Source organism: Salvia splendens, chromosome 2 (assembly GCF_004379255.2).
Source record: "Salvia splendens isolate huo1 chromosome 2, SspV2, whole genome shotgun sequence".
Classification (NCBI taxonomy): Eukaryota; Viridiplantae; Streptophyta; class Magnoliopsida; order Lamiales; family Lamiaceae; genus Salvia; species Salvia splendens.
The window spans coordinates 3,739,221-3,765,085 of NC_056033.1; the positions used below are offsets into that span (position 1 = coordinate 3,739,221).

The 25,865-nt window shown below is 35.1% G+C and overlaps 3 protein-coding genes across 5 annotated transcripts; 1 reads left to right on the top strand and 2 right to left on the bottom strand.

Annotated features, from left to right (window-relative positions):
- Positions 1-2,008: 2,008 nt before the first annotated feature.
- On the bottom strand, positions 2,009-6,074 carry LOC121784220 (nitrate regulatory gene2 protein-like). Its single transcript, XM_042182385.1, has 4 exons — positions 4,597-6,074; positions 4,224-4,408; positions 3,356-3,579; positions 2,009-2,979 (listed from the first exon to the last, which is right to left on the bottom strand). Exons 1-4 carry the CDS (start codon positions 5,876-5,878, stop codon positions 2,205-2,207), a joined length of 2,466 nt encoding a protein of 821 aa, XP_042038319.1. The 5' UTR covers positions 5,879-6,074; the 3' UTR covers positions 2,009-2,204.
- Positions 6,075-13,658: 7,584 nt separating this feature from the next.
- On the top strand, positions 13,659-18,612 carry LOC121759599 (COP9 signalosome complex subunit 7-like). 3 transcript variants are annotated; one of them, XM_042155267.1, is made up of 9 exons: positions 13,659-14,082; positions 14,952-15,027; positions 15,338-15,426; positions 16,046-16,135; positions 17,073-17,117; positions 17,219-17,289; positions 17,432-17,570; positions 17,955-18,060; positions 18,336-18,612. In XM_042155267.1, exons 1-8 carry the CDS (start codon positions 13,924-13,926, stop codon positions 18,024-18,026), a joined length of 741 nt encoding a protein of 246 aa, XP_042011201.1. In that variant the 5' UTR covers positions 13,659-13,923; the 3' UTR covers positions 18,027-18,060; positions 18,336-18,612. The 3 variants fall into 3 exon arrangements, with proteins under 3 accessions (XP_042011201.1, XP_042011194.1, XP_042011188.1); XM_042155260.1 differs by having other exon boundaries at positions 13,660-14,082; positions 17,952-18,060; XM_042155254.1 differs by having other exon boundaries at positions 13,661-14,082; positions 17,972-18,060.
- Positions 18,613-24,413: 5,801 nt separating this feature from the next.
- LOC121780684 (ethylene-responsive transcription factor 1-like) lies at positions 24,414-25,012 on the bottom strand. The gene has a single exon (XM_042178319.1). It carries the CDS (start codon positions 24,975-24,977, stop codon positions 24,465-24,467), a length of 513 nt encoding a protein of 170 aa, XP_042034253.1. The 5' UTR covers positions 24,978-25,012; the 3' UTR covers positions 24,414-24,464.
- Positions 25,013-25,865: the final 853 nt, after the last annotated feature.

Consider the following 25,865-nt stretch of genomic DNA (forward strand, 5'->3'; position numbering starts at 1 on the left):
GTCAATTCATATTTTCACTATTAAATTTGAATGTGATGAAAAATATAGTACTAGTATGAATTTTTAGCGTGTAGCAAATTTTCACAAAAATGAATTTCACACAGCTTAATTGAATCCAAGACGGCATAATAGTATAAAATGATGTCTTCTTAGTCTGAAGTAGAAGTCACAATATCCAACTAGAGCCAAAAAATACATAAAGATATCAAATTCCGTATAAAAAAGTCCACCAAATTAATCATCACAAATTCATATTAGTAGAATCATTTTGATTCGTTGACTTTCCATTTCAACAATAATTTTGTCATGTCATCTCCATGTTATTTAAAATTGTTATTGAACATGTCACGTAATTAAGGACTACTCTGTCAGTCTCATAAAAATATGGACAGATGAGGTGGCACGAGAATTAAGACAAAATTGGTAAAGTAGAAAAGACTAGGAGAATAGTATGGTAAAGTAAGAGAGATGAGGGGAATGGTAGTTAAAGTAGAGGTACTGGTAGGGGTGTGCATTCGGGTTTCGGTTCGGTTTTTTGTCAAAACCGAACCAAAACCGAAAAACCGAATTTAGTTCAAAATCCAAACCGAACCGAACCCGAAAAACCGAAAAACCGAAAACCGAACTTAAAAAACCGAAAAACCCGAACAAAACCGAAAAAACCGAAAAACCCAAAAAACTAAATATAATATTAATATATATATGTGTGTAATTTATTTTATTTTATATATACTAATAGTATATTTATATATAATATAAATTTAATAATACATATAATATATATAATATAGTAGAATTTATTAAAATAATATACTATATATTATATATAATATAATATATTAAATTAATAGAATATATATAAAATTCGGTTATTCGGTTTTCCGGTTTTTTTCTTCGCCCGAACCGAACCGAACCGAAAAACCGAAATTTTTGTATTTTCAAAACCGAACCGAACCGAAAAACCGAAATAACCGAACCGAATTTCAAAATTTCGGTTTGGTTCGGTTCGGATATTCGGTTTCCGGTTTTTATGCTCACCCCTAGTGAGACCTAATCTTATTAAATTCATCTTCCTTCCTTCTTCACCATAGTGAGACCTATAGTGAGACCTATATTATTAAATTGATACAACATTCTAAAAAAAAGAATGCACATATTTTTGTGGGACGGATGAAATAGAAAGTGCACATATTTTTGTGGGACGAAGGGAGTATGATTTTTTTTTCACCCCATTTAAAATTGGTGGTAAGGATTTGAGATAGTTATATTTAGTGTGTTTTTAAGCTATTTAGTCCTTTAAATTAAGATTGGTGGTAAGGAATTGAGATAGTTATATTTTGTGTGTTTTTAAGATATTTAGTCCTTTATAATTTAATGAATAAAATTATGTTAAATGCTAGTAGTAGATAGAAAAATAGCACTAGAATCTCATCATTTTTGGTGTTGAGACCGACAGGAAGGGCCAAGATCCAAGATCAGTTAAAAAAAGAATCCAAGATTAGTTAGAAAACAATTGATATTAGTGAGGGCAAAAATTTGAATATTAAGCGTAAGTATAGGGAAATCAATAGCGATCCTATTTTGTAGGGCAAGAAGACAAAGGCAACCAACATGCAGTCACATATATCAATGCAACTTTGCTATTCTATCATCTTCTTCCTTCTTTTGCTTGTCTTTACCCTCCTTTTGTGGGATTGTCTTTACCACTTGTGTACATGGGCATCACCAAATCTTTCTTGTATCCATACAGATATGTTTATGTATATTATTACATGTATTATTTTCTGTACCAGCAGATAGAGAATCTTTGTTTATTTTGTGTTAAATGAGGCTGGCATGGTTGGGATTCATCACATGCAAGCACCAGGAAGTCTAGGTTTACTGTGTTTATGTCAGAAATTTGGTGTATGATTGTACAAATATTGAATCTGCTCAGGTTGTTTTCTTGAATCCATGGAAGATTTTCACCTACAAGAGAGCAATAAAATTTATAGATACACAGGCTTCCTTATCCCACCAGCATTATGATTTATGATAAAAATTTTCAACATATTCACATATTACAGCAGACCAACAGCAATAATCAAAAGTGAAACAAAAATAATAACTTTGCCAGCCTTTGTATTTCTAAAAACTTGCCTCAAAACCCATAACAGATGAGCAAGAAAAACAATTGATTAATAAAGTAGGGTTCTTTTTCATATCTAAATGGAGTAAGATCTTGTGCACACAGCTTCAAGAGCTTCAGTCATCAGAGCAGAGAAACTGGTCATGGCTTGGAAGACTCCGGGCAGCCCGGTTTGGATGTTGGTCAGCGTCATCGCCCTCGTCACCTCCACGGCCTTCGAGTGCTTCATCATCTCGTCCTCCACGCGCCGCTGGCAGGCTGCCAGCTCCGACTTCTTCTCCGACAGCGGGTCCCGCGCGTCAAGGGCGTGCCCGCTGTCGTCAGGGAGCCCTATCCCGACCATGGAGTAGGAGTGGTAGTACTTCTTCTCGATGGTCCGGAGGGAGGAGGCCTTCTTCTCGAGCTCCTTGGATGCAGATTCAGTACGTTTCTTGATCTTGAGCTCCTCCGTCTGCTTGGAGGTTATGGAGTGGACGACGTTGATGAAGCTCTTGATGGACTCGGACGCGACAGTGTCCGGGACGCGGTCGAGCGCGAGTTTCCACTCATCACAGAAGGCGAAGACCTGGGATTGGTCTCTGGCTCCGTTGCTGGTCTCGGAATGCACAGGGATGAGGGTGAGTTTGAACCAACCGTGGAGGGAGCAGACGAAATCCCTCTGAAACTTCACCAGACGACAGAAGCTGGAGTGCCACGCGGATACAGCTGACTCAAGATCGCGTGTTGCCTGCCTGTGCAGATCGGATGTTGATTCGCCTTTATTTGTATGGTTCACGAGGCCGCGGACTTGCTGCACTATGTCGTTCTGGACCTCGTGGAACTGATTCATCGATTTCCACATGTACATAAACCTGCATTTCATTATCAGTCACAATCAAATCATGGCAAACCACACATTTGTATTTTCATTTTTCCACGATGAATGATCTCTGAGAGAGAGTGATATAATCCTAGCAATTTCAACCACCTCTAAACGGCATGAAAGATTGATAATGCTCATTCGAAGGCAGAAAATGCACGTATATATCAACACGAAAAAGACTATATAGGAATAAAGTGGAATCATCTACCTCTAGTAATCTTTTTACTATTCTAAAAACAAGATTGGAAAAGCAAAATTGGTTTGAGTTTGGGGGGTGGGGGGGGGGGGGAGTTATAACTATCAACTTCAAACATATTGAGAACTGACATTTCATGGAAGCATAGAGCAGACGAGATCAGACTTACCCATGGCAGAGTTCCACGAGCTGTGGGACAAGGTCGGAGTCTCTCAGACCAATAATAGCAGACGAAGTTGTTGACACCGCCTGAGATGTCACCACAATTAGAGACTGAAGCCTATTTATTGATGTTTTTGTCTTGTCCAAATTGGATTGGTCTTCACTCCGGTATTCCTGGCTCTGAAGTGTAGACAATTTCTTTTCATGTTCGATTTTTACCCCTTCTCTTGCCTGAGTATCATAACAACACCATAAAAAAAAATTAATCAGTAGAATAAAATGGCACCACATTCAGCAACAACACCTCTACTGTCCCAAATTTCACATACTCGAAGTAACACCAAATATCCGAGGCCCTCGAGAATAGGTTCGCATGCATAAAGATGGAAAAAGGTACAAAAACCTTACAACTGGAAGTATGAGTAAAAAAAAACTGTTGAAACATAGTTGAAGAAATTTTGTTACAGCATAAAGATTGATCATTTTCTCTCAAGATGACAGCAAAACATCAGCTAGAACAAAAGACAAGTTATTTTTTGAAGACAAGACCTATCAGCATGGGACATGCTGACACCACAAGTTAAATTCCAGGCTGTAACTGTCCCACACCATAAACAGTTAACTCTACACATTCCATAATAACACAGGGAATCCAAGAAAATAATAAGCTTACAAAACAAAGAAGAAAGGTTTAACCAATACCCAACTCACAAGCATATGCAATGTCTTCTAACCTTCAAAACACAGTTTCGATCAGGAAATGACTCCAAGACAAAGGCATCTTTATCAATTATGGTTATGTAAGAGAAGGAACCTACATGAAATTTTCAATACCAAAATACTAAAATTATAAAGTAAAAATTCTAGATCCATACCTTCACTTCTTGATACAGTTTCTTCTCCCATGCTAAGAGCCGTTCCAATGTGGAGCAGAGACTCTTGGAATCACCCGACTGCTCAATAGAACTGGGATCCAACCGGTATTTAACAGCCAAAGGAGGTTTAGATGTCCAGCTAGAGCTCAAGTTACTTAGCATTCCACTAGAATGATACACTGTCTCTACAATAACACCCAAATAAACAAACACTCAACTTTCTTCACATCATATCTTATACACATCACAAATGTTGCATTAACTAATCACCATTTATCTAAGATATTCAATATGAAAAGACACTATCCATACATAGCAGCAGCAAACAATACTGAAATTCTGAATTGAATAATCCAAAAAGTTGAATACTTACTCTTCAATTGCTTGAAGCTCCGATCTAGCTGAGCCCTGCCGGTTTCCAGCATCTCGGAGACCTGGTCTCCGGAAGCTGCGGCCTTCTCGAAATACTCCCTGATCGCCGCCACGATCTCCACCAAGTCTTTGTGCCTCACCACGATCCTCCTGTCCAGATTCCCCTCCTTGTGATTCCCATCCCCCCAACTCGTCGATGACTTACCATCGTCTTCCTCGTACAACTTCTCCGATTTGCTCGAGAACTTAGAATTTATATTATGATGATTGTGGGCGGCGGCTGCGGAGGATTCGTTTTTCACGGAGCCAAGATTGGACCTAGTCCCGAAATCGGATCTTGACTTCAAATCCACCCTCTCATCATCATCATCTTCGTCTTCTTCTTCACCAGATGAACTGCTGGTGCTACTGTAATGATCGTGATCGTGATCTCCCCATTCACTGCACTGCACCTCCTCTCTCTCGGTTTCCTCTTCCTCCTCCTCACTCTCCCACCGTTTCAAGCTCTGCCCTTTCTTCTGCATCGGCGGGGGGCCTCTGTTGTTGTTGTTGGAGTAGCGCGAAATCGAGGAGTAGTTGGAGGCCCTGTCGTCGAAATGATCTGGGTGGGTCTGGTAGCGATCGTCGTGATCCCTGACGTTTGAGTAAGATGTGAAGCTGGAAGCTCTGTCGTCGATTTCGTTGTCGGTGTAGCGATCGTCGTCGGAATTGGCGGCGTGGTGCTTGGCGTTGCGGAGCTGCTCGAAGTGCTCGGAGCTCGGGGGAGAGGGAGGGGGGTAGAAATTGTCCCAATTCCAAACGGAGGAGGTTTGGGAGGGTGTGGTGGAGTAGGTCGAGTGAGCTCTCGCGTTGTAATTGAAGTCGTGTGGTGGGGAAGAAGTGAAGCTGGAATCGGAGAGGATGTGGGGCACTTTCAGAGGCTTCTTCCGCCGCATCGGCGGCGGCGGCGGTGGTTCTTGGCGGTGGGAGGAGGCGGTGGACATAGGGGGCGGGGGCGGGGGCGGAGGGGGGTGGAGAGAGGGGCTGCGATGAGGAGGGGGTTTGGCGGCGGTGGAGGAAGGGGTGCGGAGGAAGACTGCGGGGGCGTGCTGGGACACGGCGAGGGGCTCGCCGGAGGCGAACGTGACGAGGGCGGAGCCGGTGATGCGGAGTGAGCGGCAGTAGTCGGCGTGGGCGGCGGCGAGGTGGTGGCGGGCGTGGACGGCCTCTTTCATCAGGCGGCGCCGCTCCTTGCACCGCCGCACCGTGTCCTCGTTGTCCAGCTTCGACGCCGCGCAACCCATTTTTTTGGCTCCGACGGGAGGGGACGGCGGAGAGAGGCGGCGATTATGGAGAGACTAGCGGTGGTGGAGGGGAGATTGAGACGATGGACAGTTGATTTCCCATCCGTGTGAGCTTTTTTTCTTCACACAGTTACACACACTACTTTACTCTTTAGTACACCACTACTTAAAGGAGAGGAGAATCATTTCTCTGTTTTCTATTTTTCTTCATTTACAGTGTGTCTGGAAAATAAAAATTTATTATCAAAATCTGGAGAAATATGTATGCGTAGTGATGATGTATGCGTAGTGATGATATTGTATTATGATGAGTTTTGTGGATTTGTAAGTAATTAATTATTAGGATGTGATACTATAAAAACTATACTTTCTCCATTCCATTCTAATAGAATTATATTTTTTTTATTTTAAAAATTTTCAAAATATTTGAGTTCTTTTTTTTTATTTTTGATAGAAAGTAATCATTTCTCTTATTTTATTACCTATTCATCTATCCTATTCTGTTTTATATTAATTGTATAATTTTTTTAGAAAATTTTAAATTAATTGAATTATTTCTATTTTTTATAAAAAATAACTATCTCTTTTATTTTATTATCTCTTCATATCTTTTATTTTATTTTATATTATTTTATTATTATCTGTTTAATATACTATTCTTAATCTTCTTTATTTTCATGCTAAAAAGAAGCGTTTCTGTTAATAAGGTTAACAAGAAACGAAGGAATCCTACTATTTGTCTTTCCGATAATTCTATTTAAGATGGTATATTTTGTTAATAGAAAAAGAGTAAAGTAATTATAAAAGCTTGAATTTAAGGGCAAAGGCATCTGTAAAAAAAAGTGAAAGTTGGCGACAAAGTTCCACAGTAAAGATTAATTTTTGATGGGGTGGGGGTGGGTGGCCTTAAATGGTAAATTCCTTTCCCCTTTTTCTTACTGATTTTTTTAGTATTTTTTATTTTCAATATGTTGACAGCTAGAGGTCAAAAAGAGGTTCAAGTGGTAAAATTCCAAGGAATCAAAAGAGGAAAAGAATATATATTTATAATATACAGTATACTTTTTTTTTTTTTACCACAGAATATGTCGATAAGTGTATTAGCAGGTGAAATATGATTTCTATAATAGCTTATTTGTTTTATATTTATGAGTAATGTCAGTCCAGATATATGCTTTGTATGAATAATGTGCTTTTCGCATTAAATGATTTTCTATTATGAATTTGTGAAAGTAGTACTATTATTCTAGAAAATTAAACGTATTTATATCTGTCCTTCTTCGAAATGCAAAATACAAATATATATTCTTTTCTCAAGAGATGATTTTTACATAAACCTAAATTTACGCATTGAAACGAGAGTTAAATTTTCCTTTTTTTAAGATTCTAAAAGGCTTTGCTATATTCCCCCTTTCATCACATTTTTCTTTCAATTTTTTTCTTTTGGATGTATTAAAATTCTCAAAAAGTTCTCCAGTTTTGAAACATAAAGCCCAAAAAAGTGGATATGCCCACTGCTGAATGTTGATATTGGGTGAAATCCTTTTATTTAAAATTTATTTATTTTGTAGGAAAAAGGAATTGATAGGAACATAGGTTGAAATTTGCGAGTTAAAGTTTTTCCAACTATACCCTATATGGTCCATATCTTTTGTATTATTTCATTTCTTCCATTAGCGTTTCATTTTATTCTTTATTTAAATCCCAATCAATATTTGTAACTTATCAATTATCATCAATCAAAATCGCTGTATCCTTTTCTTATACTCACGACAAAAAAAATTTTGAATTTCAGATTATCCAATCAAATCAAATCATTATTGCAACTCAAAAAACTAATACTGGATTAGTTTAACCGCGATTCTGAACTGTAACCCATTTTAATTAGTTAATTATAGCAAGGAAAATTCTGCAAAACACAGTATAGATGTAGTGTACCCCTAAACTTTTACATTAATTAGTTAATCATAGCAAGGAAAATTCTGTAAAACACAATATAAACATAGTATACCCTCAATGACTTTTACATTAATTAGTTAATCATAGCAAGGAAAATTCTGTAAAACACAATATAAACATAGTATACCCTCAATGACTTTTACATTAATTAGTTAATCATAGCAAGAAAAATTATGTAAAACATAATTAAATTAATAAACCCTCGAATCTTATACCACGAATCCATATAAGTTATTCCCTCTATAAGCCATTAAGTGACTGAATTTGTTATTTTCGTCTATCCGTAAATAATTATTCATTTATTTTTCACTATTATTTATAAGAATTGATCTCAAATTCCATTAATTCATATTTTTTATTACTATAATTTAGAATCCACATTTAACTAATTTTTTTTATTCACGCTTTATTAAATTTCTTAAAACCTAAGTCGAATCGAATCAAATCAAGCCAATTAATGGAAATAGAAAGAATATATTGGATTTGCAACGGTGAGCACAAGCTCTCCGTCCGTAGCGGCAAGGACATGCTTGTCCGCCGCTGCGCTCTTGCTGCTGGCACGGACGTGCTCTTAGCTAAGAGCACGTCCGTGTCAACGAGCAGGGCAACGTGACGTGTTTCTATTGGCCGTTGGCATTTTTTTTTTAAAAAAATCAAAAATAATACCAAAAATTAAAAAAAAAAAATCGGATTCCAAAAAATATAGTCGTTTTATTACCGTTTTTTTAATTTTTTTTTAAAAAAATTTAATCCCAAAGCCATCTATAAATACACACATTCAGCATCCATTTGGACGAAATTCAGTCACTTATGAATTTAATTATGTAAATTTTAGTTTTTAAGATTTTAATTACATACTTTTTAAATTTTAGGATTTTAATTATGTAATTTTTATTTTTTAGGATTTTAATTATGTAATTTTTATTTTTTTGTAATTTGTAATATTATTCCGGAGATTTTTAATGTATTTTAATTTTGTTGAAATGTTTTTATTCAAATTGAATAATAGAATGGTGGGGCCCTTGTGCTCGTCTTTGCGGAAGAGCACGACTGTGCGTTTTGTGTTCTTGCCTAAGAGCAGACAGAAAAAGTGGGGCTGAGCCCACAACCGTGCTCGTTGGCAAGAGCACGGTTGTGGATGCTTTTAGTATTTTTATAATCCAAATTATACATCCTTGGTACTCATCCAAACAATTCAAACACTAGGAGTACTAATTTTTTGTACTAAGCCCTAAATACACTGCATCCAATATTATTTACAGTGCAGCAAAATAAACAATATAGCACCCTAAGCTTTTACTTAAACATAGAAAGCCATTCCAAAGTAAACAATTTGTTTATGGAGATCTAGATTCAGCTTTTGATCCTCTGATCAGCTAAGTACAGCCCAGTGTACCCATTAATTAAGACAAAAAGATTTCACATAACCACCAAACCTATCCTATACTACTCTACACATAATCAAACCTGCAAACTACAATGAAGAGAAACTGTATTCAAAACAGAAAGGCCAGAAACCCTCCAAATAATTTCTGACCCAAACCTAAAAAAAGCTGCAATAATCTTCCTATGTTTCATTTATTTTATAATTCTATCTCGCCCAACTTAGTGGAATTGCTATTAGCATTTTAGTCTACAAGAGTAGAAACAACAATAGTAGGGTGTAGAAGATGACACAAAGAAAAAATGATGGAACTAAATCTTATTTATCCAACCTAAAAAGATGAAAGTGCCTCAGCCCCCACCTCTAAAATAAATTCTTTTGTCAGCATTAATTTTGTTGCCAATTGGCACAGCTGCCATATATTGCAAGAAATGGCCCAGCCCCACAAATTTAATTTGCCAATCACACCTCAAAAGATTATGTAGTATGCAACTGTAGCCCCCTTCCATCATTTTTGTTCATATCCCAACCTTTGGATACCTCAACCTTTTTAACGTGTAGCAATTCCATCATAAAACAATTGACAGTCTTTTGAAATTCAAAAGTGATTTAGGGCTTTGGAAAATCTCCTTTACAATTTTAGAATGCAAGCCAGAAACTTCAAAAACCCTCAGTTATTAATTTGAAGATTCAAAATTCAACCTTTTGTTTCCATGACATATTAATACTCCTACATATTATTAAAAAGATCCACAAGTTTTAAAAGGGACAAAAGATTGAGATATGAATTGATATTAATCCTTCTCTCTTGAACTCAAAGCAATCTGTACAGTGATGCCAATAAATAGCCTCATCTACCAATCAAAGGGTTGTTGGGAAAAGAGAGAAATACCTCTTAAACTGGAAATGGAGGATTCCACACAAACTTTCCTGTGCTCCAAATTAAGGGTCCCTACCACGTTGTATTTGCAAACCAGCTAGCAAAAAAAGGGAAATGATCTTATCGATGGATCCCACACATAAAGACTAACGAAAACGGTTCAAAGACAGCAGTCCCACCATAGTTGCTTCACGTGCTTCGGCCTTCATTGCATTATAGTACCTATATACATCTCTTTCTATTCTCAAGTATCAACATGGATCTCTCTTCTTACATATTTCTCGTGTGTAACGAGAAACGGATCTAAGGCTGAAATAGAAAATGTGTAGTCAGAATATCTCACTCAATTTTCTAGCAAAAAAACAAAGTTGTGCAGGGCTTGGTTCTGACTACCATCCCTGGCTGATTCAACTATTTTCCTTGGCGTTATTGTAAGCTCTTCAAGTCTTGATCTTTGGTTAGCAATCTTCTACTGAAGACACTGACATCCTATGCCAAACAGTAGCAAAGTATACTATTCAAAACATAGTTTTGCCTCAGATAGGTCAAAAATGATCAAAAACATATATTTGTTGCATCATGTAGCATTCTTTGAACTTAGTTAGCATTAATGCTTATTCGCATCCTAATAAGAGATGAATAACAAAAGGAGGATATAAGAATGCAAAAACAACCACTACGACTTCAGCAAAGATACTTCCTTGTAGCATGGAACCAAAACAAGATGCTGTCCTTATGCCACTAGATACTTGGAATTGGAATCTCCACATATAAGTGAAACTTTCCAAAAGTGTGTATTGCATAGTTCCAAACCTACTAGAAGTTTTTACAGCATTAATTTACAACTCTTTTAGATGGAAGTATTCGTCAACTCCATTCCGTACTGATACGGGGATAGACCTCTAAGGCCATCCGCAACGCTGTCACTTATCCGTCCCTTAAATTACTATTCATGGGCCCCACCGTACTTTTTTACTCCATCTCTTAATTAAGGGACGGAATCTGCAACCCTCCATCTCTTATCTGTCCCTTAACCGTCCCTTAAATTACTATTCATTCAATTTCATTTTTATTTTTATTTTTATTTCCAACAAATTCAATTAATAAAAACACACTTAATTAAAAATAAAATAAAATTACAACATAAAATAAAAATACAACTTAGAATTTAAAAAAAAACACATAATTAAAATCCTAAAAAAATAAAAATTACATAATTTAAAATACAATTTTATAGGAAAAAACGGTAATATTTATAGAGTAAAAAATAAAAAATAAAAAAAAAGAAAAAACGGGAATATTACCGTTTTTCGTTTTTTAAAATTTTTTTTAATTCGAATTTTAAAAAAATGATTTATTGCGTCAGCGTGACGATGCCCACTCGCGGGTCGGCGAGTGGGCGTCACGCATGGCGCCGGAGCGCGCCACGTCGCCTTGGCGCGTGGTGAGACGTCTCGCCATCCGTCACGGTGGGATGGAACGTGTGGCGGGCTGGGAACGAGACGGGGCGCTGCAACGCGTCACGCCGCCGTCTCATCCCTTAGTGACGGATTACGGGCCACCCACGTGATGGTTGCAGGTGGCCTAAGAAGTTATAAAGTCTTAGTATCCCAAAAGTTTCTTTCATTTTACATCGTTGATAAAAGAAACTTACTGTTGCAGTTGATAAATGAAACTTACTGTTGAAATGCCTGTAAATACTCCCTCCGTCGCATAGAAATATGCTAATTGGAGATGACATGAGTTTTAATGCGTAATTAGTAAAGTATGAAATAAAAAGAAAAATAAGCCACGCCCTGCCCTGGTACATGAAAAATATCAAACCTGGAGCTGTCTCCTGAGTCCTGCCACAATATTTGCATTATCATTCAATGTTGAGCTGAGCTCATGAAACTGATACAATAACCTTCTGAGACGCCACATACCTCCGAAACAATGAAAATACTGTTCACCACCTATGGCATGCAAAGCAAAACAACAACAAAATATGAGTAATACTATATGTTACACATAGCAATCTAATTAGCTGAATAAAACCTCTAGAATTGTAGATCACACCAAAAAATAACTACTGGTTATCTCTTCTGAGGCATGGTTACAAACAGTCTAATGCAATTATATTTTTCAATGCTAGATCCCAAATACTCTAATGCGCATTGATCTTAAAATTTACATACAGCTGATAGTAAATCGAGAAGAAAATCATACATTGATTGTTGGAATCGTGCTTGGTCAAATGACTTTGATTAATAATAAATGTTACAAGACATTTAATTTTGTGAAATTAAATGCAATAGCGTCGATCTACGTTCCGAGTAGATGACCGTAGTATATTCATTTTCTCAAATCCGATTCCCGGTGAGTGAGAAATAATATATTAAAGGTAGTCACAATAAGCTAGAAATGAGCTATGGGAAAAACTAAGGGATTAGATAACTAAATGTTAATTATCCCACAGGGGATGATAAACTTCTTTAATAAAGTATTTAATAAGATGAATTATTATGTGTAATGATTATCGTGGAATAAGACAGGTGACGGAGCCCACACACGTGCACGCGCTCGCCGCAGCCGCCCGCCCGCCAGCCGCGAACCGCGCACCGGGTGCCGGGTGCCTTGGCAATTGGGTTTAGGTCATGTTCAAGTCATGTTCCCGGCGCACCGTGACCCGCAAGCCGCGCACCGTGACCCGGGCGTTGAGCGTGGTTCAAGCCTCGCTTGTTCTTTTTAGACCACCCAAACTCCACGCTATCCCCGACGGGTCCTGGTCCAAGTCATGTTCCCGCTGGACCCCCGAAGCATAACGGGAGACAAAAGGTCCCGCTGGACCCGGACGTATATCAGGAGACAAAAGCTCCCCGACGGTCCATGGTGTATCCCGTCGTGTAGCATGTCCAGGTGTGTCGTGTTTCTTCAGCTCCCAATGGCTAGTGCACACATAAATAGAACATACACAAGTATTCTTGCATACACGCTCTCTCCCTCTCTGCATAATCTTCCCGTCGAAGCTCTGCCCCGCCTTACTCCCGTTCGTCGGAGCTCTGCTGCTAGCGGTGCTGCTACTTCAAAGACGAAGCCGTTTTATCTTTGGGGACGACACGCCAAACCGAGAGCACTAACGGGGCGTATCTCGTCTTGCGGAAAGAGGACTCTTCGACTCAGCTTACCGCTTTCCACAGATTTTTCCGTATAATTTTCAGTTATTTCTGTATAATCTTCATTGTTTTATTTTCCGTGTAATTTTCGCCCGACAAGTTTGTATCTCAATTTCCAACATTGATCCAGCAGATGGAGCAGTGGTCTTCGACGGTTGTCGCCTTCGTATTTGAACAAAGGATTTTGAGAGGGAATGCGAAAAAAGGCGAGTACGTCTTTTGGCGGTTTCATTAAAATTGAATGACATTTCAGGTGAAAACAAACACTATTTATACGGGCCTGCTCTATTATTTGGGCCTTGCTATTATTTATAAATAGCCCAAATAATGGGGCTATTTCACGTAACAATTTTTGAAGGATGTAAGTGATAATTTGTCATAGTTAAGGGGCCGAATTGGCATTTCCTAAAGAGAGAATTCGAAGGAAAACTTCCTCCGTCTCAAAGAAGGAATGGAAACCACTTCCGATGATTTCTTTTTTATGAAGAAAGGGGGAAATTTTTCTCTAAATTCCTAAACCCTAATCGCGATCAATTAAACACTGAATTTCCATTCAGCTATCATATACGGTGGCAACTTTATTTATACAAGTAAAGGCGATTACTACAAGTAGTTTTATGTGATTTCACAAGTTTCTGCGCATCAGTAGAAATTTGGCGCTGTGAATATGGACATTGAGCAACAGCAAGCGGAGCACATTGACTACTTCTTGAAGAAGGCATCCATTCTGCAGGGCTCGGCGCTATCGAGCCTCATCGTAGAGGCAACTTCCCATCCTTCCCTCTTTGCCTTTTCAGAGATTCTCGCCGCCCCTAACGTCATAGAGGTACAAATCATACTTCTTACTGTTATATTAACGTTCTTGGTATTTTGACAGTAAATAGTAGGTGTTGTATTCTTGGGTTCTCAGGGTTTCCACTTAGATATGGCCTCAGACTATCACTGTGAGGGGATGTTTTTGCACTATCCCTTAATTATTTTGTGATAATGCAATCGTGCTTTATGGAGCTTGTCCAATGGGTCTTGTCAGTATAGGCTGTATAAGAAGAGGCGCAAACCATCCTGGTTTACATTTTTCGCTAATAATCTCTTTATAATTCTCATTTTTGGAAAATTCTTTTCGCGATCATGCTTCCGAGCCATACTAGAATGCATAGCAAATAAATACTCCTACAAAATATTTAAGTAGAGTGATGATTATCACACTTAGCCTCTTTAAAAAGGGACAAATGCTTCACATTATTGTTGCTGAGTATATCTTTATGCTGCATTTAAGATTCACATTAGTTCTGCTTGATATCATGATGCTTATGAGCCTCGGAGTTTGTATTATCACTATATGTATGTGTTACATTTCAATTTCAGTGTTTTCTTTTAATCAACTGTTTCTTGTTTGTTTTTCTCTACCAGGGATATGGTGTCATAATATTTGATTTTGTTATAAGAGATGTTGGAATGAAGTTTTCATGAGAGAAAGAACATGGGAATGATTATTTTTAAACAACTATCGTTTATCATTCTCTTTCAGCTTTATTAATTGATATCCCGAATCTGAAAATATTCACATCAAATTGTTGATTTTTTTCAACATGGTAGTATTGCTAACTTTTCTTGGATATTTATGCATGTATGCATGTATGTTTGTGTTTGTGTATCTTTTTCGCCCCATTCTCTAATGTGTGGAGTTATCTGCAGCTAGAAGGGACTGAGAATAGTGCCTTCCTTGACGTGCTTCGCATGTTTGCATATGGTACATGGAGTGAATATAAGAGTAAGCTTACAGTCCTTCTGTATAATTGTATTAGCTATCATCATTCTTCTCCTAGCTGACTATTTTGATTCAAAGTTGATGGTGGGTGGACTACTGACTAGAGCCAGCATTATATATTTTCACTTAGCAATCTATTTAAACCTTGTTAAAAGCTCTCCGAATGATTCAAGTATTTTGTTGTCTTGCACATGAAGGATAGTGTGGGCTTCCCTCCCTTCTATTACTATATGGTATATAGTCTCAGCCTCACATGGGGTTATGGAGTTGTTATCTTCCCTGAATGAACATTATGCTCTCTATTGTGGGACAGTTACTGCAAGTCGTCTTCCACAATTGAAACCTGATCAAGTCCTCAAATTGAAGCAGCTGACTGTACTTACTCTGGCAGAGACTAACAAGGTATACTTTCAGTATTCTGCAAGTGCTTGTTAATGTAAAATGTTAGAGATATGTTTGCAAATGTGAGCATCTCCTCTTAAATCGGAAAGGGATATTTGTAATCGTAGAATTTGGACAGAGCAAGATGGTGTGGCATAAAAAGGGCTGCACAAATTTAGTGATTGAAATTAGAATGATTTATCAATTATGAGATTTTGCACGATTTCGTAATATGCTGATTAATTTCGTAACCTTCATAGCTTCATTTACATACTGGGGCTAGTGTTTATTGATAAGTCTCAGGGGCCATATGTATCTACCTGGCTGTTTCCTGCTATTATGCTTTGGCTCCTCTCGTTGCTAGTATCAAAACTGGCATTTCTAATTCATATTGTGTTGTGTAAGGGTGCAATTTCCTCAACTTGCCTATTGTATTATTCTTTAGCTCTATAGATTAGAATGATAATTTGTATGATAGAAATAGATATAATAGGTATTCTGTTAATAAGCCAGTTCGATGATTTTCAAAAAAAATTATCTTATGTAAATCATGTCAGTGTTATCCTTGGCTATGAATTTTTTTATTTCATCCTTTTCCTAATGATATGGTTCTTGAGCATTTTTCTTGACCTTTGTCTAGGTATTGCCATATGATACGTTGATGCAGGAGTTGGACGTTGCCAATGTTCGCCAGTTAGAAGACTTTCTCATTAACGACTGTATGTATGTGGTAAGTTTTTTCTTTGTTTATACTTTATACCCTGTTACTTATAAGGAAAAATTTGATTTTGGGGTGGGTATGGAAAAAAGTTCCCTTTAAAGGGAATATTTTCTTTTTCTTTCTGTAATACACGCCACATCGGCGTGATTAAACACGCTAATAGCATTGGCGGTTTTCAAGATATATTTCCTGGGCCGAATTTGAACAATTCAAGTTCGTCACTTAGTGGTGTCGTGCCATTTAGGCATAATGGCGACCTGAGTTCGATCCCCACTGCCAACATTTCTGTTTATCTACATTTTTTAGTTATATTCACTTTTTAAAATAGAATATTAATATTTATTAGTCTATACTACTCCCTCCGTTCCATAGTAATATAGTCATTTTGCCATTTTGGTATGTTCCATATTAATAGCGTCATTTCCCTTTTTATTAAAAGTCAACACATTTTTCCACACCTACTTTACTCTCTCTTACTTTTTTCTCTCTTCATCTCTCTACCTTTTTCATTTTCCACTTTATTCTCCCTTTACTTAACTCACCAACATAATTTTTCTTAATCTCCGTGCCGAAAAGAAACGCCTCCGTTACTACGGAACGGAGGGAGTATTATTTTATATTATAGAATTTGATAATTTTCAACTATTCACACATAATTATTTATTTAGTTATAGTAAATATATTAATCCTTAATACTCCATTAACTATGTATTTCTGAATAACATTTAATACTAATAAAAAAATAAAACAATTAAAAAACTGAAATAATATTAAAAATACTTGTTTTGTCATAGTGATAAAGTAATAAGAAAAACTGGAAAATATCATTTTTAAAAAGTAAAAAAAAAAACAAATCAAAACAAAACAAAGATACCCACCCCTAAACAAAGGTATTCCTAACATACTTGTGTGGATAATCTTTAACCTGTTGCTGGTATATGGACAGGGCATAGTCAGAGGAAAGCTGGATCAGTTGAGAAGATGCTTTGAGGTATTCCTTCCATACTTGTGCGGTTAAACTCTAATGTTGCTCAGGTTCTTACCTGACTTGGAGTAATTCATTTTTTAATATGACTGTTGGTGTATTTATAGGTGCAATTTGCAGCAGGCAGGGATCTTAGACCTGGACAATTGGGTGGGATGATCCAAACGTTATCAAACTGGTGAATGATTTATCTTTAAAGCATCGAATTTTCTTGTTTGATTTATATTTTTGACTCATCAGAGGGGTGTATGAATATGGATTTTTTTATTGACTATTTAGCTTCTTAAAATTCTATTATATCTTGTTTTTGCCATTCATAGGCTGTCTACGTCAGAAAATCTTCTGGTTTCAATTCAAGAGAAGATAAAATGGGGAGATGCTATGAGTGAGATAGACAAGAAGCACGCAAAAGAAGTAGAAGAGCGTGCTGAGGAAGTGAAGAAAACACTATCTTTAAAGGTCAGTCTGTAGTGAACTTTATCATTTTACTTGTACTGCTCACTATTGTTTTTTTTGTTGCATGCTGTGTGCGTTCTGATGCTTGGTTATCATGTACACACAAAAGCTCCCTATATATGAGACAGTCAACTGTTCCAACTGGAGACTTTGATTAACCAGATATGTGCATACATACATTGGGCTTATGCCGCTTATCAGATTAGTTTATTAATTTATTTTCTAAAGCTGACAATTAACAGTGACATGTATGTGTTAGGTTAGTCTGGTATCCATCTCACTTATATGTTTGATGCTATTTCTAAATCTTACTTTTATCTGTATAAGAACTAGTTTATATACAGTCTCTGTATTTGTTGGTCGACGTGTCTTACGATGTGGCAGAAGTTACCAATTGTAAGCAGGCCGACATTGACTTCCGAGGGCATGAAGAGATCTTTTCTGAACATGGTGGAGTGATGGACTTTGAGGAAGATCGTAGCCGCCAAAAGAGGTACCTGTTGGAATCCATACTTCGGCTTTAGGGTTCTCCTACTGGCATAATGTGCAAATAATCCTTAGCTCAATTAAACTCCACATCTCCCTTCCCTTTTAAAGCACATAATACCAAACATGTTGCATCATCAGAATCCCTGTTATGTTTATCAAGTACTAGCAATAAGCAAGCATGGGATTAGTTGGGATTATGGCGAGTTATACGGTTTCTGATCATCATCTTCCTCAAAGTGATTTCTGTTTATATGCCTTATTTGGATTTATTGTTTGCAGGAGACGACATCCGATCGGTTGAGGAGGTATGGTTAATGGCAATCCTAGGCTGAATTGGTCACATGCCCTGCCAGTTTTTGGATACATGGCATTTCTGCTCTATTCATAATTATAGACTCCAAAATTTACAGTGTTAGCTCCTATCGCCTGCCTCAGCAAATTTTCTGTTTATATAATGAGATGCAGATCTAGTTTTGTCATGCAGCTGAAAACTTAATATCGGTTTTTGTACTCAACAAACCTTATGAAAATAGTTTCACCATGCTGCTCTGGTCAATCGATTTAGTGTGTTCATCTCTGTATTTAGGATATTTTAAAAAATTAAGCATTTGTGTTCCGTTTTTCAACTTGAAGATTAATTAAAGGCATCACGGCAAGTTAAAGCTAGCTAGAATGAATCACTGATTTACATTCTTTATACAATTGCAGGTGTATATATTGTAGTATCTAATAGATGTGTAATAAAAGAATAAATCAAACGATACAAAATTTTGATTAAACCCAAAATTTTTATTCAAACTTAGTAAGAACTAGTAAGGAGTATTAATTAGAGAGGAAATATCTTACTTAAACTAAGACTTTATTTTCTATCTAATCTGATATACATATTGTGCGGCTAATCATTTTCAAACGATTTGACTTATTATAATAAGCGCGTTCAATATTAATTTTATTTTAAGGTGCGTTCAATTTTATTTTGGGTAGTGATTTAGAGACATAATGCCCCTATGTCACTTTGCCATAACTATATTTTATATTGTGACTAATCTACCCTAATATCATATTAAATGGATATATATCTAGTTAAGGAAAATTGTATCAAATTAAATACATTTATCTAAATGCATGGTCATTTATTAGAGATAAACGTGAATCATGCATTAAAGTTATAAATGGATTTCAAAAAAATCATATGTATATATATACTTATGTCATGCTAATTTAATACTTATTTAAAAAATATTAATTTAGATTATAAATTTATCATTATAGTAGTATTAATTAACACACTATATAACTAAAATGTTATATTTAATTATAAAATAATGATAACTTAATATAGTACTACTATTCTTTTATATCTTGTTCTTTTTTTAAAAATATTCTAAATATACAACAATGAAATAATTTATTTTAATATATGAAAAAAATAAAAATTAAAACATTTTTCTTCTTCAAATTTGAATTTTATAATAAAATAATATAGTTATTATGATGAAGAATTTTTGCGTTATCTTATTTTTTGTGTTATTTTCTATAGCTTTTGTTACATGGGAGGCTTTCTTAAGTTGCAAACTCTGATAACTTATCAATGCAGTGAATTAAAAATGTCAATACAGTGACATTAAAATGACAATAAATAATTTTGTTGACATTTCAATATACTGTGTTGATATTTTAATGTCACTGTGTTGATATTTTCAAGAAAAGTTATTGTTTTTGAATAAAATTTATTATTTTAAAAGGATCAATAATATGTTTCTATTTAACATGTGATGACTCAAATCCTTTGGTCTATTGGATAGATAGAGAGCTTGTTATTTACTATACTTCACCATAGAATAAAGAGTATTGTTATTGGGAATAAAATTTACATTTACTATGAAAAAATAGTGTTTAATACTATATAAATTTACTAATTTAGTTTGTTGCAAATAAAAGTTATTTATTGCAGAAAAAAGTTATTTATTTTTGCTATTTGACAAGAGATTGTAATTGTTTAAAATATAATCATTTTAATTAATAAAATATTAAATCAATAAAAGCATTATTGTAACAAATACTACCTCCGTCCCACAAGAATATACACTATTTCCTTTTTAGTCCTTCCCACAACAATATGCACTTTCTAATTTTGGAAAGTCATTTCTCTCTAATGAGGTGGAACTCATTCTCCACTAACAATACTTTAATTACTTTTTCTCTCTACATCGCTCTTACTTTATCAATTTTACATTAAAACTCGTGTCGACCCCAAAGTGCATATTCTTTGGGGACGGATGGAGTAATAGTTATAGTTCTAGTTAAATGAAATTATTGTTCCAATAAATAAAATTTATTATTCTTATGAATAACATTTATTATCCTTGTAAATAAAAGTTAATGTTTTGGGAATAAAAGTTACTGTTATTGCAAATAAAAGTTACTATTTTGAAAATAAAGTTACTATTCTCATAAATAAATAATTTTGTTCTAATGAATAAAAAGTTAGTAGTATTAATTTTGTGAAGAGACAAAGCAAAGGGAATTAATCAAATGCATATTTTAATTTGTATGTGATAAAATGATATAAATAAATTTTTTATTGTTATAGAAAATTAGAAATGAGCAAATTGGAAAAGAGATAAGTTGTTGATGTAAAACTATACTTGGAGAAAAAGAAAATGAGAATTTATTGATGGAGAATTATAATGTGAGAAAAAAGAGAGAATTTATTGATAGACTTATAATTAGAGAAGAGGAGAGAAAACTTAATAAAAAAATGAATTAAAAATCTTTGAAATTTAATTAATTGCTAGGCACAAATCTCATTAAGACACACACCTTCCTTAATTGAAGTCATACATACCTTTTATACCATTAAGGGTAAAATAGTATACATGTAAAGCATTAATTTAATAATAAACACAATATAATACAAAATTACTGCTTTAACCTCATTATGTCTTAGACATTATGTCTCCAAAACATTTTTCTTTTATTTTTACTACCTTTATCTCAAAAGAAATACTCTCTTCTTTCCATAATAAATTTGTTTAGGGAGTTCCATATCTATGACATTTTTGAGGAAATTCGTTTTCAAGATGATAGCTAAATTAGTAAGGTTGTATTTAAAAAAATCAGCGGCAAAAAGTTTTGTTCTCTTTTGCCAAATCCTATTCAATTCGATAAATTGAGCTACATGCATCTTAAAACCTAGTTTAATTACCTTGACTCAGAGTACAACTCGGGTAAGTTTTCTATCCAAGAAATTAATACACTTTAAATCAGATTCATAGTATATCGGGAAATTAATTCCATATATTGAGCTATGTAAATAATAAGTATTGTCGTTTCCATTTGAAACAGAATAATATATCGGGAAAGATAGAGAACTTAATTCATAGTAATAAATTTGTTTAGGAAGCTCCATATATATGAATAAATGGAATTCCCTTGACCCAAAGTATAACTTGGGTCAATTTTTCTATTTAAGAAATTAATATATCTAAAATCAGATCCAACGTGTGTATTGTATGCGTGTATGATTTTTAAAATTCAATTTCTGTATTTCATTCTACCAAACAAGGGATTTTGAATTTGATTCTAATTCAATTATTTCCAATTCAATTACATAAAATTTCATTTATTTTCAATTTAGTGTATCAACCACACGCTTAATGTTTTTGGATTGGTGTGTTCATCTCATCCTTTTCTTGTAACATTAACTAACACAACAACCAACTTAATGGAAGCTATAGTTGTCAAATGGGTTGGGCCGACCGAGCCAAGACCCACCAGCGAAATGAGTTGGGTTGGGTTTCTTTCTATAAATTCAGACTCGGCCCTGACAAGGACCACTGACCAAGTGCGTCGCACATGGACGATTGTTTAGATAATTATTTTTTTACATTTTTATTAATTTTTTTACATAATTTTAAATTTTGTAGTATTAGATATTATAAATAAAAATAATTACATTTAGAAGATTAAACTATATATAAAATTTTATATATTTATTTATAATTCATATATATTAATTGGATGATTTTAGAATTATATGAAATATTACATCAATATTTTTAGATTAAATATTTAGATTTAAATTACCATATTGCAATTGTCTAAGACAATTTTAAAATATACTCTTAAAATTTCCTCCGTCCCAAAGTAGTTGAGTTGTACCCTCCGTTCACAAAAAATAGTCTTAATTATGGACGGCACGGGTTTCATACAGAAATTGGTAAAGTAAGATAGAAAGAGAAAGAGCATGTAAAGTAAGAGAGAGGGAGAAAAAGTGGATAAAGTATGAAAAATAAACTTTCCACTTTAAGAAATGAGACTATTTTTTGTGGATATCCAAAAATGGCAAAATGAGATTTTTTTTATGGACGTTGGGAGTATTCCTTTTCAAATAGTCTCATGGTAGTTGAGTCGTTTCCTTTTTTGACAAATAACCTTATATTTTCTCCTACTTTACCCTCATTTTATCTCTCATACTTATTCGCTCTCCTGATTTATTCTCTTCTCATTTAAACTTTTAAACATCAGTTTCTTATATCTCATGTTCAAAACAAATGCATCAACTACCTTGACACAGAGGAAGTATACTATTTGAAATAAATATAATTAAAATTATGTTAAGATTAGAAGGGGAATAATTATAAAAGGATTTGTAGTTGTGGGTGTTATTTGAGTCTGAACTTGGCTGAGTTTTTGCCTTTCTAGTAGTCTAGGGCCCGAGCTACGCCTGAGTTTGAAAAATGACCCAATTAGGGTCCATTTCATCCTATAAGGCTTGCTTAGGTCCACTTAGTTTTACTAAAGGGCAGGCCGATCAGGACTGGGCCTTGTTGGCTGGGTCAACTCGGCCCAGTTAACAATTCTAATGGAAGCATTGTGTGTAAACTATATCCGCAAATTTCAGTTGGTAAAACATTTCTCTTCTAATCAATAAATTGAGGGTTCGAGTCATCACAAGGTTAGATAAAAATCATTATTGATTCTCATTTATTTAAAAAAAACAAACTCAACTCTTTTCTCCACGACAAGCAAAATCCTTGTTAGCGGAAACTTTCCTTGGAGTATCACATTGTCTCCTGCTAAATCCAGGGTCAATTTTATGTATATTTGTTAAAACGCTACAGATGGAATATAATCGATTATTTATCCCATTTTCTAAATTTATTTTCACATCACGAACATTTTTCTTTTTTAGACCAAGTGACGATGAGAAGGCGATTCTAGAGAATCAGCCATGCATTGAAGAAGTCATCCTTCATAATAAAAAATTAATCAGGAAATAATTAATGAAGAAATTTATTCATATGTAATAGGGGAATGTTCTGATTGAGCTTCTTGTAATCAATATTTTATTGTAGATTCAGCACGTTCTAATTATGTACTGTTACGTTCAATTATTTGTGAACTAATAACAATATTGGAATGTATGGGAGGTGGGCTTGTCTACATAGATAATATAAAAAAATAAATAATTATATGCTCTTTTATACACGTATGTACAAAACGTGGTTTGGATATTAAAAAAAATTTGAGTCTTGGACAGGGAGAATCTTCAATCCAACTTCCAAGACTAGTCTATAAAATTACTATTCTCATACAATATATACAGTAAATTTAAACATGTGTTATTTTATTTTATAAATAAAATATTGTTATCATATATTGTGAACTTTTCAATTATTACCAGCTTATCCATCATGTCACACCTCTTAATAAGATGTATATTCAACAATTCAAACAAGTCAACTTCTTCATTATTAGGGATGCGAAGAATGGCTTTTAATTTTTGAAATGGGACACTTATTAGGAAACAAGAAAATAAAAGCTAAACATGACACTTAAAAATATAGCGAGCTAGTATATATTTTCATTATTGTAAGTTTATGATCATCGCATCTTTAGCTTACCCTAAATTCCCAATCATTCATCAATTAAATTATTTAATCGAATGCCATCATAATATGCATTAATCAATTCTTATTTTCCGACAGCAGTTAACTACTGCCAGTCATCTGATCTAGCTGCTCCAGCTAATACAAATTCAAATTAGATCATCTCTTCAACTATTAAACATGATTATTGATATTTAATGCTATATTACGTTTGTATCCCAAAACAAAATTGAGTTGAGACCTTTGGCCTCAAGCATTAACCTTTCTACCACTTGGTCAACTCATACACACACCAAATTAACTTTAGGTTTTATGGATTGGGTGGCAGAGTAAAATTAACTAGAGGCCACGAAGCTATCTCCAATTAAAATCGTTTAATCTTCGATAACCAGAGAATACTCACGCAACAAGTGTTTGTTTATTGTGTGAATTTTTCGGTATGCAAAAAATTTCAAGACCGAATTAAGCAAATTCGTAGTTTAGGATTAACACAAAATTAAGCAAAACCCTAATCCTATTCAACACAATTGATCTTCTTCCCCGACCGCGACGCATTATTAAAATCCTCGTTCTTCCTCTTAGTGACCCGGATCGGCTCCGGAATGCCCGACCCGATAAGGTGCGGGAAGTTGACCCGGGCCCGCGAGCCGCGCATCCTGAACGCGGCTCGATCGTAAGCCACGGCGGCCTCCTCCGGCGTCTCGTACGTCCCCAGCCACAGCCTCGAACCCTTCTTCTCCGGATTCCTTATCTCCGCCGCGAACTTCCCCCACGGCCGCCGCCTCACCCCTTTGTACCGCTTCCACTCCACCGCCGGCCGAGGAGGAGGAGGCGCGGCGACCTCTCCGGCGCCGTCGTCGCACAGAAGCTCGTCGACCATTTGCGAAACGTCGTCGTCGCTGAGCGGGGATGCGTTGGCTTCGAAATCGAGGGGGAAATCGGAGTCGCCGAGGAGATAGTTTTGGATGGCGTGGAGCCAATCACAGTCGAATTCTGATGCATTTTGTGATTCAATTATTTGTTCCATGATTAATATTTTGTAGCAGATGATTATGCAGTATAGATTTTGTGTTGAGTGTGTGTGTGAGAGTGAGAATATGTTGAGTATATGTATATATATACAGTATACTGATCGGAGAGAAAGCTGACGCATTTCAAATAAAAATACTTACAAAGTAGTTGCGGTGAAGGTTCTTGTAATTTGAATATTTATTCAGTTTTCATCACATGTTAATTTATTTTGTCGTTTCGTTGCTTAAACTATTCTCTATAATATGGAGTGTATACCTCCATACTAGGTGTATTTAATATTTATGTGTCTCCAATTTTAAATTGTTTTTACAATAGTAAATTGTCAGGATAACCATGTCAAATTACGATCGATCGTGAAAAATAAAAAATTTAACATTGTTTTGACATTTTCTATTGCGATAGAACCATTGTGTTTAAAATTGATGACATGATTGAATTGTGAACTAAGTCATTGATAGATCAAATCAAATTCATTTTTTTTCCCAAATTATAGCTCGTGAAAAAGTTGAGAAAAACGTTAAAGTTATGATTTTTAGTCCAATTATGATGGAACAAATGAGAACTTTACCTAAATTCGTGATTTTACGTTAGTTTGCTATTTTTATGAATATATATCAAGTTGAATTTCCTATGTTAGTAGTGAACCAAGTATGACGTTGTATATTTAATTCTTAAATTAAATACTACTAAAAATTTCCTCGAAATTTCAGCATTCCACGTCAGTTCAATAAACTCACGTTTGATTATTTAGTGTCTAATACTGTTAATTAATGGGTTTTGAGATCTAAACATTTACTTAGTTTTCGAAGCTCAATTTTGAATTGTTCTAATCAATGTTATTAGTGGTAATGTAGAGAAGCCCTACCAACTACCAAAATATGCA

Coding starts and splice junctions, on each gene's coding strand:
- LOC121784220 (XM_042182385.1), bottom strand. CDS start 5,878: ATGGGTTGCGCGGCGTCGAAGCTGGACAACGAGGACACGGTGCGGCGG. Junction 3,580..4,223: donor AACTGTATCAAGAAGTGAAG/GTATGGATCTAG, acceptor TATGATACTCAG/GCAAGAGAAGGGGTAAAAAT. Junction 2,980..3,355: donor CTCGTGGAACTCTGCCATGG/GTAAGTCTGATC, acceptor AATGAAATGCAG/GTTTATGTACATGTGGAAAT.
- LOC121759599 (XM_042155254.1), top strand. CDS start 13,924: ATGGACATTGAGCAACAGCAAGCGGAGCACATTGACTACTTCTTGAAG. Junction 17,118..17,218: donor AGTTGAGAAGATGCTTTGAG/GTATTCCTTCCA, acceptor GTGTATTTATAG/GTGCAATTTGCAGCAGGCAG. Junction 18,061..18,335: donor GATCGTAGCCGCCAAAAGAG/GTACCTGTTGGA, acceptor TATTGTTTGCAG/GAGACGACATCCGATCGGTT.
- LOC121780684 (XM_042178319.1), bottom strand. CDS start 24,977: ATGGAACAAATAATTGAATCACAAAATGCATCAGAATTCGACTGTGAT.